This window comes from Marmota marmota, unplaced genomic scaffold (genome assembly GCF_001458135.2).
Source record: "Marmota marmota marmota unplaced genomic scaffold, marMar, whole genome shotgun sequence".
Lineage (NCBI taxonomy): Eukaryota > Metazoa > Chordata > Mammalia > Rodentia > Sciuridae > Marmota > Marmota marmota.
The window spans coordinates 7,499,756-7,513,847 of NW_025999880.1; the positions used below are offsets into that span (position 1 = coordinate 7,499,756).

Sequence of the window (14,092 nt, forward strand, 5' to 3'; positions counted from 1 at the left end):
GGGGAGGGGGGAGGGTGGAGGATGGGAAAGGCAGCGGAGCACAACAGACACTAGTATGGCAATATGTAAATCAATGGATGTGTAACTGATGTGATTCTGCAATCTGTGTATGGGGTGAAGGTGGGAGTTTATAACCCACTTGAATCAAAGTGTGGAATATGATATGTCAAGAAATTTGTAATGTTTTGAACAACCCACAATAAAAAATTAAAAAAAAAAAAAAGAATGCTGCAACTTCCTCTCTAAGGAGAAAATAGAAAAAATATTCCTAGAATATACTGATATATTTTATGTAAGTATGTCGATAGATTTACATATATATTTATGGCAAGTGAGCATGCCTGTGTTCACGCATGTCAGCACACACACACACACACACACACAGACACATACATTTGTTAGTTCTATGACACACTGGCTCTGTCAATGACAATGCTGTATAAGTCTGTCCAAACCAGGTAAAATGCTCTTCTCTGGCATCAGAATTCAAGTAGATGACAAAGTATTAATAGATGTGTAGATGGACGCGGAAATGGTAAATGGCTAGGAATACTCTGTGAGGACCATATGTACCTGGACATTCTGGAGACAGCACTGACAGTTATTCTCTTGCTGGAGGCTTATCTTTCATCAGACTTAATGATTCGATCTCTGGAAGGACAGTGACAGATGCCAATTTCTGGGAAGGGATCATCTGTATGCCAACCATCATCTCTTTGGGTGTTCTGGGAGGGTGATTTCAGTCATTATTCTTTTTAAGCAGAGGTGAGTGAGGCAATAACGTGAGTTAATTGTTATTTCTTTAGCCTCCAGACTATCATCCACCTACAAATAAACCCCTCCCCTCTCAATAGCTAACACAGGCTGTGTGGCCTCAAAATTTTGGTTGGGGGTAGTGGAAGGATAAAAATTAAAACAAAACAAAAGCTAAATAGTTCTAAGAAGGACCTTGGTAGATGTTCACTTGTGTAGACTTTACTTACTCGGCAATATCACCTAACTCAAAGTGGCTCAGAGCCATGAAGAAACTGCCACCAAATGTCAAACTTTACGTATATCAGCTCATTCATTCTGGACAGGAATTCTAGGAAGTGCTAATATACTTTATATTTTATAAATGTGGAATAAAACCCTACAGATGTTAAATAAACATGCCCAAGGTCATTCAGCTATTTTGTGGAAACACCAGCATTTGCATCCAAGTTCTTGGCGTCCAAGGCCCATGCTCCTCATTTTCTTAAACCAATGGCTATCCTGTAATCAAATCCACCCCCATCAGAACTTGCACACTTGACTCACCACAATTCCTGCAGGCCCATGCTCAAAGACTATTTATAAGCAATTCAAATTAGATTACTCTCTTCTCCAAATAAGAAATTCCTGGAGAAGAGGGTGACTGTGTAGAGGGAAAAAATATGGGGGTGAAGGGAGTGACAGGCACATGGAGAGCAGTGACAGATGACAGATTTGTCTCTACTCTAGCACATACAGCTCAATGTCCCCTGCAGAATTCACTGTCTATATAATGATGAATGTTCATAATGATCGTGTTCAGTGGGCTCTGTACAAGAAGGCAGGGAAGTATGTAGTACATATCCAAGTAAGACTTTGGTCAAGAACAGTTTAGATAAGTCTTGGTGCTTGAATGAGGTAAAATTTTAATGATAAAAACAAAACCCAACTCACAACAAGCACCCTACTCCTCCACAAGGAGGGGAAAGATGCACCACGATATTAGATTTTCTTATTTTTGCTCTTTGACCTTTCTAATCTCCAGAAGATCACTACTTATTTTTAAAATCAAAATTCTATTTTGCTATTTTAAATTGGATATAGAGCTGTATCTGCATCAAGATCTGTTTAAAATGTCTTTCTTGTCACGTTAACAGACAACCTTAAAATAAGGAGGGGGAGGTGGTGCAGCCTGAGTATGTGTGTAGGGGGTGGCTTTGGACCCACACAACCCTGGTTCTGTACCTTGGCTCTGCAATTTTATTGTGCGTGACCTTGACAAATTTAGCCTCTTTAACAGTTTCTTCAGCTGTAATGGTGAGATAATGATACCCACCATTGCCCTTTGGAAAACAAATTTATTTTATGTTTTTTATGCTTTCCTCATATATCAAGATTAAGATTAAGGTTAAGGAAGAGAACTGATGGGCTTCCAGAATGCATCCTTTGGGGTATTTTTCTGAGTGGAGTAAACGGGACTGGGTAATGTGGCTTCTTTTCCTATTTATTCCACAAGAATTGAGTTAGATCTCAGGGCAGCTGAAGAGTTTGCTGACCCTTCTTTTTTTATGTCTTCTCCTTGGGTGCTATCTTCCCCTGGTATTAGTAGTTCAGCCCAAGGCTGTTGTTCCCATCTGTAAGGACCAGTAGCTACGTCAACTGGGTACCAGTGGGGAGCCAAACTGACTCTCTGGCTATCCATCTCTTGCTCCCCCTTTTTCTTTGTTATGGGCAATCATGTTCTTAGTATCTATCTCTCATACAGCGCTAGTTAGGCTCTCATATTTGGTTTTGGGTTAGGATGTACTGACAGACAGCTAAGCTTAGGCAAAGGAGTTCCCTACGGGGTCTGGACTCATTTATTAACACTTTTCAAGAGACTCTGAAAGCAGAACTCCAGTTATTAATGAATGCTTGCTTTCCTTCCTTTGATCATACATTCATTTGGGGATCTTCTAGAGCATAACATGGCAAGATATAGTTCACCACCCTCATCACACCATCAGTAAGTTAAGTGACATCTGTTTAGATATCATTAAAAGGATTAAATGACACAACACATAGAAACCAACATCTATGTCTGGCAATTGAACATCAGCTAGGGCTCAATGCAAATTTGACTGTGTTGTTTTATTTTCCTGATGTCCCTACAGGATACTAAACACGATTAATCCTGCACATCAGAGGGCAAGTTTCTTTACAAAAGAGGTCTGAGCTGGAAGTGAATAGTGTGGTGCTAACTGTAATATGCACATGGAATTCCTGGGTTCTCTGCTCCAAAATTCCTTCTCCTTCATACTTTTCCTTTACTTATCACTACAGACTACAAGGAAAGCACACCATGAAAACACTTTGCCAGGTTTATCCTTAGTTTTTCCTCAAATTTTTTTCAAATATGAAGGTTTTGAATTCTCAGTCTTTATAATAGTGATTTGATTTCTCAGTTTTTTTTTTCCACCAAAAATTCTCCATATTGCAAAATGATGACTACTTACTGTGCATCTGCTGTGCTCACAGTTGTATGCTAGGTGATTCAACAACTCTATAAAGTTGATAGTATTCCCCTTACTTTATTGATTGGAAAACTGAGGCTAAGAGAGATGTGACATCACAGGGCTTGAAAGTATTTGCACATCTGAAGGGATAGCAAGGACATGTCTTCCTTTTCCTTTTAAAATGTATACCATGCATAATTTACCAAAAGAATGAACAGGGAGTTTCTTGGGCTCTCAGGAGTCTGTTGAGATTCCCTTTTGTGCTCTCATAACACCAATTCTGACATGAAAGGATTTACTCAGAACACAGGGGCAGTATATCAGACTGCTCTGTCCAGAGTAAAACTAACCGGTTCAGCAGCTAGACAACGTAATTTTGTCCAGGTTTTTAAGGCCTCTAGCAGACAGTCTAGTACAGTACAAAAGATCTTGGATCAGAAGACTTTGACTCTAGTTCTGGCTTGGTTATGTCATAGCTGTGAATTTTTTGGCAGCAATTTAAGGCTTATTTTCTTCATCTTTAAAATAAGGAAAATGATAAGATATGCACAACTCAAAGAGTTGTTCTGAATCCAGTGGAATTGGGTTTGTTCATATACTGTCCTATTTATCTCTTAAGTTACATATTGTCTATCTGTCCTCATTATTATATAAATTCCAAGGCATCTGGGAACCAGTCTGTACATTTTACCTATGTGTCTCCAAGGCATGAAACAGCCTGGTAAATATTTACAGAAATATTTATAGAATGAATGGTCTGGGTACATTGTAAAGCACTGAAAAATGTTGATTGTTATGGGTATTTTTGTGAAGAAGTTTTAAGACATATAAAATGGATTTTTTCATTAGATATTAACTTTTCATAAATATTAACACTACTCCCCAGCAAGTAAATTTAGGTAGCCACCATATAAGTTCAAATAATGTTTCTGTTCCAACATTTTGATGTCTCCCTTGAAATTATTACTAGGGATTTTCCCCCCAAGTGACATCTGATATTAGCATTTAAATCACATGAAATGAAAATGGTGAGGCTTCATTTCTTGTTTCTAATTTTTGTAACCTCCAAGAGGATTTCTTGGTTTTGCTGATTATTCTGCAACTTCCAGGTTCTCTCCAGATGTGAGGAAAATTGCTTACTTGGTTGAGAGGCTTGTACTTACTTGATGAAGTACTTGATTCCATCTGCTGTGTAAGCTTCCTCCCACCCATAAGGTAAGGCTAGAGTGAAAGGAAACCAAAAATACATTTAATAAGATGATGAAGATAACTTTATTTCCTGGACACAAACCTCCCCCATCTTGACAATTATTTGAGTACATTTCTTGTACAAAATAATTTCCTAAAAAGGGGGAATCAAGACAATTCAGATCAGATTTTATACTCAGCATCTTTAGTACACAATAAATAAGTCTTGAACAGTTAACAATCTGCTTTAGTTGCAATAACTGGATTATGACTTGTCATTTACATGTAGTGAACATTTTTGTCAGCAAGATTCAAGCAAGTAGATGGTTTGTGCCTGGGGGGCAGAAAGATGGACAAGATGGCTGAAGCTTGTCTACTCTGGCTCAAAGTTTCTTTAATTGGCTCTCTTTACATTATTTCACTCAGCTCCACAGGGAATCATACATGAATGCCAGATCAGCAGGGGGTTGAAAGTAGCTTTTGGGCAAGACAAAATTCCATATTAAGTTTGGAACTTTAGCAAAGTGATTTACAATGAATTGTGGCATTTTACTTACTTAATTAAAAATTTTGTGCACTAAACATAAATGGCCAAACAATTTGCTAAACTTAGCTTCTATTTCTGTAATGGGAGTGAGAATAATTAGCTAAAATGAGATGTAGAATGAACTAAGCAAGCAATATGTGGCCATATTCTGAAAGTGAGTATATTTTTGCCCTCATCATACCAAGAGGACAGTCCCATGTTGAGGCAGCCATATTCTCTTATGTTTCAATTTGGGGGGGTAACCTTGTAGAATACAATGGCTGCCATCCTTCACTCCATCCCTGAATATTGCTAAGGATTTTAACTAATCTACTGGATCAGCAATTTGACAATGGTTTACCACTCCTTTTATGAGTATAGTATACATTAACACACTAAAGAAAAGACTCCATTGCTCAGGTAGCCTATGTTTTCAGAAAGTAATTGAGTTTGAACAACAAATTCTTGACTTCCTTTCTTCCAAGTATCAGTAAGAGGCAGAGTGAAAGTGAGCAATTTAACTATCCGAATGAAATAAAACTCTACTACATCACCTTCTCAAATACTCATCACTCTCAAATACTCTTTGAGAAGGGCACTAAGGATATTGTACTTGTAAGTAAGAAAAACAAACAAAAATGCCTTATTTATATTTATTTCCAGTCTTTTAATACAAGTTACGTAAAATAAGACCATGGGCAAAAATTCTATAACTTCTTACTTACACAGGCTACTTTGGAGTTTCCATTCCCTCTTCATGTATAAATATTCCTATTCTGAGTAGAAAATAAGCACTTCTGAGAGCTCAGCATTAGGAAATGACTGGCTACTTAAAAGCCCCTGAGGTGATCCTCCATTTGCATGTCCTCTAGCATGTGCTCAGGCAGGACAGACTGCTGCTCCTGTACCAGTTCAATATCAGATTTATTTTCTGTCTTAACACTTTCTGCATCTCTCTCTCTCTCTCTCTCTCTCTCTCTCTCTCTCTCTCTCTCTTTTTTTAATAGCTCATTCATCATGGACAAGCTCCTTTCCTACAGGGAAGAATCTGATGATAGTACATAGAATCTTCCTTTCATGTCAGTAAATGCTCAGAAATACAGGACTTCTGATTATAAAGGTTAAGTAGGAAGATATTCTAATGTGTCTAAGGTTTTTGTCTGCTAAATGACTTGTTTGATTAGCACAAGTTCTAATTCCTTTTTTTGGGGGGGTGGGTATCGGGGATTGCACTCAGGGGCACTTGATGACTGAGCCACATTCCCAGCCCTATTTTGTATGACAGGGTCTCATAAGCAACTCACTTATGCTGGGGCTGACTTTGAACTTGCAATCCTCCTGCATCAACCTTTGGAGCCACTGGGATTACAGGTGTGCACCACCATGCCTAGCTGTTCTAATTTCTTAAGTCACTGATTTTTTTTTTTTAATGAAAAGGCAAAAAAAAAAAATCTAGACTTTAAGATAGTATCTTTTATTCATAAGATCCTATGAAAATTGAGATTGATACTAGAATACCATATCTCCTGTGCCGTCGAAGAGAGTTCCTCCCTTGATCATTTCCTTCCTATTATTAAATAAGAATTCTAATTTCAGAACAGACTTGTAAATGTACTAATTCACAAATATTTAAGTCAAAATGGTTATTCAGTGACTGCTGCCATAAAGATATTCCTATGTATTAATCAGTATGTAGAGCTTTATTTTCTCTGCTTTGAGAAAACAAATTGTTTCCTTTAAGACAATTGGTTTCTTATTTTTCATACAGTTAACATAATCTGTAAAAAACAGACTTGGAGACTAAACTGATAGTAATTAATCTCTCAGTGATATTACAATAAAAAAATCACTGTTCAATTGTAAACTGGAAAATACAAACAGCCTACTTTATATAAAAGAACATTTCTGATTTTCACAAGCTTATATGATTATGATGAACTCCATTTTCCATTAAGAAAGGCTTTCATTTCTTCACAATAAGTGATTTGGATACAATTATAACACTGTATAAATGTTTTGCAATAATCATTATTGTCCCAAATACGGAAGTATTTCTATACTCACACAATCTTTATATACTTGCACATACATAATGCTTCTATTTTTCCCGTTTCACGTTTACTTTAAAACTATTATGACAACTAAAAACCACCTGAAATTTTTTTTCTGATTAGAAGTGTTTTTGTGGACCCTCACATAACATTCTTTCCATCAGAAATCATCTGTTTTCAATGAAAAACTTCATGGTGATGAGTCCAAAATCTGCATGAATATTTTGCCAGAGTAAAAGTCTTGAATACACTGAACTTAGAATACTGGCTGTCACCTAAAACTCAACCTATCCAAAGTCAAACTCATCATGTTTCCAAACAAAGTGATTTCTTTTCCAATTTTCCAGTCTATTTATGTACCAAAGATTCTCTGTGTTATATTTGGCCCACATATTCATTCATTAAATATTTATTGATTATTTATTAAGTGTTAGACATTTTTGCCTTGGTACTTGGTATACAAATGATGAACAAATAGACACGGCTCTTGATCTTACAGAGTTTTCAAAATAATCATAAATAAAGACATCATTAAAAATACATGTAAGGGCTGGGGAGATAGCTCAGTAGTAGAGCTCTTGCCCAGTGTGTGTGAGACCCTTTGATCCCCATATCTCTCACACACACAAAAAAAAAAAAAGAAAGAAAGAAAGAAAATTTACCATGAAGTAAAAGTGTAGAACACTATTATAAAAAAGCTACTCATAACACAAAGGCTAAACTCCCTGGTACACGATGAAGAACTCCAACAAATCAATCAGAAAAAGATCAAGGAACAACAACAGCCAAAACATACAGAACACCCAGGACACAAATGACTTAAACTTGTGAAAATATGCTTAACTTCATTCTTAGTTGAGATGCCATGCTCATATATCAAATTAGCAAAGATTAAAAAGTGGGTTAATAAGACGTGGTGTTGAGGGCATAAAGAGACATTCTCATAGTGATGAAGTGTAAAATTATAAAATACATTCATGAGGCAAAACTTGTCAATATCTATCTAAAATTTTAAATGTTAATAATCCTAAGAACTGACATTTATTGAATGAATATGTGCTACACACTGTTCTAAGGACTGTATATGAATTCACTTAACTCACAAAGAATCTGTAAGAGGTCCTATTATTATTTCTATTTTAGAAATGAGGGAACCAATACACAGAAAGGTAAAATAACTTGCCTAAGGGCACACAGCTGGCAGAGTCCAGACTTTTTAAACTGGGATGAACTGTTTCCACGTACAACTTAAAATACAGCAATTCTTTTTCTAGAAAAGTATCCAATAGATATGCTTTGTGTATAAGACTGCTAATTATGAAAAGATTGGAAATAATCTAAATAACCACCAACAGAGACTGATTGCATATGCTATATCTAGAAAATGGATATTGGCTATTATTACTTTCTGGAAAAGAATCGGTAAGTAATTTATGTAGACCAATTTGGATGGGGGTGTAGTGCAAGAAAGAATCTGAGGGTCTGAAGCTGTCCAGGGTAGACGTGGGGAGGAACACTCTCCAGAGAGTGAACAGTCTGTGAGGGCTCTGGCATGGAAAACAGGTCGGCACATTTGAGGAATTGGGGGACAGTGATAAAATGTTTAGTTGGAAAAAAGTCAGGCAGATAGGCTTATGCAGGGCTATGCAGGCCATGTTACAATTGGGCGTTTTAAAACAAGCCTAGTAAGAAATCTCCTGTTTAAGAAAGAAAGTTGAAGGAGAATGTCGGTCTTAACATATGTGGGAAAAAGCCGTACAATCTAATAATAATTTTTTTTCAAGATCCACAGAGACTAAGTTTTTACCTGACTAAATTGTAAAGAGTGCGGAGCCTCTCTGAGGAGGAAGCATACAAACTTTATCCCCCTTGGCAGAGAACAGGAGGATGAAGTGTCACCATAACAGGGGGTAAGAAGAAAATAACTGACAGAGAAACTCACTTTTTTAAAGCTCAACTATCGGATGGTGTGTCAGCTTTTTCATCACTGTGACAAATACTTGAGGAAAACAACTTAAAGGGTGAAGAATCTATTTTGGTTTCAGAAGTTTCAGGCCATGGTTGACTGGCTATAAGGAACATCATGGTGTGGTAGAGGAAAGTTGCTCACTTCATGGCTCCACAAAGCAGAAGGAGGGAAAGTGGCCTGGAGCAAGCTATAGCCCTAAGGCACATTCCCAGTGGCCAGCTTCCTCAATTATGCCCCTCCCCAACAGTTTGCACAACCTCCTAGTAGTCTATTAAGCCACCAACGGATTAATTAATTCACCTATGGGATCAGAGCCCTCATGATCCAATCAGTTCCCCAAAGCCCTACCTGGGAACACTGTTGCACTGGGGACTAAGCCTTCAACATACAAGCTTTTGGGGCACATTCCAGATCCAAACCATAACAGACAGTGTTATAATTTAGTATCCCTGGAAGCCCTAAGACTAAGGAGACTCTGCCCTCCCAAACAACTCTGGGCCCTAAGAAAGATTAGGGGAGGGAGAGAGACCTGAGAGAGCCTCCTGGGTGTGCAGGCTCCTGCAGGGTGGAGCAGGAACACCAGGGAACTCCATTTGTGCACTGGGCTCTACATGAGTACAAGACAGTGATCAGCTGCTACCTGGAGCAGGCATAAAGCATTCAGATGCCTGGACCCATCTCTGAGACAAAGTGGTAGCTGGCTGCTGCTGGGAAGAAGTATCTTACTTTTCACCATTGTGATCAAAAGACCTGACAAGAATGATTTTGAAGGAGGAAAAGTTTATTTGGAACTCCCAGTTTCAGAGGTCTCAGGCAATAGATAGCCAACTTCTTTATGGGGGCCCAAGCAAGGTAAGGCAGAAGATCATGGTGGAAAGAGTGTGAAATCTGGTAAAAAGTCACTTGCCACTGGGGGTCAAGGACAGGAAAGCTGTTCAAATTCAGAATCTTGTATTAATATAAAGCAGAGTTTGAAACCCACAAGGAGAGGAGCAGGAAGCCCACTTGAGCACTGAGCAGGACTGGTAGGGTTGTCTTCTACTGAGGAAGGCAGGAAGGTGGAGAAAGTTCCACTGCTGAACCTCAGATGCACAGGGCTTGCCTTAAGAAAACTGGAGAACCTCCAGCTTCTCCAACCACTTTGAACCTTGCACTGAGTAAAATCAACAGTTGTCTACTATGAGTGAAGGAAAAACCATGTTCTGCAGGTGTGTAGAGAACTCTGCCAGCTGGGGACAGCGCAGAAATATTGAGAAAAACTTTTTAGCACTCCAGCCTATGTGTAAGCACAAGAGTGGCAGACCATCATAGGAAAGAATTTGTAGTCTGCTGTTAAAACTCAGACTAACAGGCACTACAAAATACAAAACCAGCACAACTTCAAATGAGATGGAATTACCCCCATGCCAACAGCCTGACAGGGAAGAGACACTCTCATTTCTGGGTTTAAATAGTACTTATCTCAGTCTCTAGTTTCCTATCATGGTTGTATTCAATCAAAATTATGAGACACATAGAAAAGCTAGAGAAAAAAAGATTCATTGCTAAAAGATGAAACCACCAAAACCAGAAGCAGATTTGGACACAATGCTGGAGTTTAAACATAACATTAGAAAAGCGGGTGGAACCTAGCGACTAGTTTAACCACAGCAATACTCCTCTGGTCTCGTTACATCATGCAGAGGGTGGTACATTTTATTTATTGAGACCTGGAATCCTATTAATGGTGTGATAGAAGGAGAGAGGGCCAAATGAGCTGAGGGGATTTGTAAGAAAGATTGGAATAATGGACTATGGACTTGCATTTGAGCAAGAAGACAAATTGAAACAACAGTGAAGGCAGAAGATAGAGAAAACAGAGAGGCAGTGACAAGACAGCTACGTGAGGGCAGTAGTCATTGTGTGAGTTGCAAAGATGGGAGGCTTGCGGGAGTGAGTGGGGGGTTGGAACCAGTTTCTGGAGGATGACCAGATTCATGGCAGACAACAAGATTCCTGGCAGACGGTGTGGTGGGGAGAAAAAAACACTGGCAAAAGAAGAACTAAAATGTGAAGATGGTGGATTCACATGGATGATGGCAAGGCTGGAATGTGGAAACATCTACAGCTGAGAATTTTAAGAATAGAAGTGACAAAGACAATACCATCAGTTTCATCAGAACCAGGTTCATTGAAAAATTGTGGTTAGCATTTGTTACAAAAACTCAAATACACTTAATTTCTTAGCATCCAATATCCTGAGAGAGAAAAGGAGAGAAAGATTGGAGAGGGGGAGGGTGGCAGATTTCTAATACACAATTAATAGGACGTGACTTCATCAACATAACTGAAATTTTCACTTGATTTGTACTCTGAAAAATCTGATTTCATAAGTAATGCTCTTCAAATACACATTGAATAACCATGGGAAAGTAATAATCTTGTGGAATCTCAGCTTTCTCATTTATATAGCAGCAATGATGACCTCTTAGCTTATGAAATTATTGTCAGAATTTTGTTAGTTAATATATAAGTATAAGATACTATACAAAAGGAGATAATTATTATTAATAGTAATGAAAATAGCTCCTTATTCATTGCATATGAATTCTACTGACATAATTTGGATGCTCAATTTAGGATAAGCTTTAAAAATGTCTACAGGGCAAACTTCCATTAACAAAGTTTTTTACTGTCTTTTCCTCAACACAAGAAATTATATAGTCCCCATTTCATTAATAATATTCAGCAAAAGAATAATAGAAACTAGAGGGACACCCTGACCCTCATCCAGTGGGGTGATGGTAAGTGTTTAGGAAATGGCTCTTGGAGCAAGGGGAACCTGGACTTGTTGAAATTTTTTTTAGTATTTGTTGCCTTTTCTCTTAATATAAATTATTTAATTTTCAATTTAAACATTTTAAGTTTTTGACACTGTACGTAAAATTCTTGTAAGCCAATGATAGCCAATTCTAGCATAGCACTGTGGATATCATTTCCCTGGTCCTATCTGATGGAAAGTTCCAAAAATCCAAGGATAGAAACACTGTTCAAATAGATGAGTATATGATATCAAAATCAGCTTTTAAAGATATAAAGAGCTGGGCGCAGTGGTGCACACCTGTAATCCCAGCAGCTCGGGAGGCTGAGGCAGGATTGCAAATTCAAAGTCAGCTTCAAAATCGAGGTGCTAAGCAACTCAGTGAGACCCTGTCTCTAAATAAAATACAAAATACAGCTGGGGATATGGCTCAGTGGTTGAGTGCCCCTGAGTTCAATCCTCGGTACCAAAAACAAAAAACTGTTGTCCTAACAATTAACTATAGATTTATCAAATGTTTACACAGAGCTTTCTCTGTACCTATTTATTTTATAAACATTTTTAATTCATTATACTCTCATAACAACCATTTGAAATATGTGTAATCTATTATTAGCATCTGTTAGAAGCCTCATTATACAGAGAAGAAACACAGGGATTAAGAAGTTCAAGTAACTTGCCCATTGTCACAGTTTTAGTAAACCACGTGATCATGACTTGAAAACCAGCAATCTAATACTAGAGATTATGCTCTGAGCCACTGTTGTGTTGCTTCCATTCCTCCAGCTCTTGTTTGCATTGCTATCAATATTAAAAAGATCAAATAAGATTTCTGCCTAACTTTGAGAACAAAAAAAAGAAAACAAAATTCCCACCATCTCAATCTGTGCATTATTCCAGAGCAATGCTCTTTTTAAAAGAAACTGAAATAATTTCTAGGCTTGAACACAAAGCAGTCTATTTTAGAGACATTTTATGTTAGATTTACGATTGTACAAGTTAATTTGTAGTTCTTAACTGTGATGCCAATTTTAAAAGAGCTACTAGCTAATTTTCCTATGAAAAAGGAATCTATTATGCTGAGAGGTGGTTGTGACCTATAAATAACCAAATAATGCTGTATTTCAAAGAAAAAAATTTCTAAAAAGAGCTATACAAATGTTCTGAATTGTGTTTTAAATACTACTTAATATCAGACTTGTGTAAATGCTGTATTAATAGATATGATTTTGGGTCTGTGACTTGATTTTTTTAAACACCTGGTTACATATATCACTGCTATATGAAGGTGGGTGGGGAACGAAATATATGTAAGGTAGAAGATTTTATCTTTTGTGTATCTCAAATTGAAAAGTTAAAAATGTTAACATAATTAGAGACAAATTATTTCTAATTAGAAGTCACATACCCAGCATACAGCTAAACACTGTAATGTATATTAAAGGAACAACTAATAAAAATATTCTTAGAGGTTATTTGGTGGTTCATGATCCTTTTTATCTAGTTGGCTCTATTTTTGGTAAATAAATACTATCTACAATAGCACTCAGAGGAGGGAAAAAACTATTATTCATTTTCCATATGTTTCAACAGAAACAAAATTCAGTATTTTTATAGTTGGAGTTCTTTATTCTCAGACTGTAAGGTCCTTTCCCTAACCTCCAAAAACCAGACATTTGAGATGGCCAACTAAATGTTCTTTCTTACACTGCTAACTCTCATCCCAGGACTCAAGACTGAAGATAAGAATGTAGGATTTCACTGGCAGGTGTCCCTGTGTTTGCACCTTGCTGGGAGAATCATTTGGGTACTTTGATCTGTTTTGCTTAGAATAAATAACATACAATGGACTTCATCCTGTGCACTGATATAGCTTAGAATGAAGCTTGCTGAAGCTCTCCTCACTAGAGTGTGAGATCTGTGTATAATCAGCCTAGAGAGCTAAATAACAGAACTCTATTTCATTCTGACAATCTTTGCTTATGACTAATCAACTAATAAGTGTATTTCATGGATGTAGAGAGCAAAAAAGGATAACAGCTTGGAGGGACGTTCCCTTTGGTATCCATGGCTTCTCCATCATTCTTTGGATATCTGCTCAGATGTCATTTGTTCAGTGATACCTTTCTGGTCACTCAACATAAACTAGCAGGGTTCCCTCCCTTCCAACTTCTGGCACTCATTACCCCCTCAACCTGCTTCCTGTCTCTCCTCCCTCACTAGGATGCAATTCCATAAAAGCAGGCGCTTTCTGTTCACAGCTCCAGTTCCAATGCCAGCACTATTGTGGCTCATTGTAGATTCTTAATTGCTGTTTGCTGAATTAAGAAA

The 14,092-nt window shown here is 37.5% G+C and overlaps 1 protein-coding gene across 2 annotated transcripts in view; it reads right to left on the reverse strand.

Moving 5' to 3' along the window:
- Positions 1–14,092, reverse strand: part of Stxbp4 (syntaxin binding protein 4) — a 155,948-nt gene that overhangs the window by 15,124 nt on the left and 126,732 nt on the right. For both annotated transcript variants that reach the window (XM_048788698.1, XM_015495449.2), the window contains exon 16: positions 4,391–4,448. In XM_048788698.1, the coding sequence (XP_048644655.1) occupies positions 4,391–4,448 (58 nt within the window). The remainder of the gene's footprint in view (positions 1–4,390; positions 4,449–14,092) is intronic.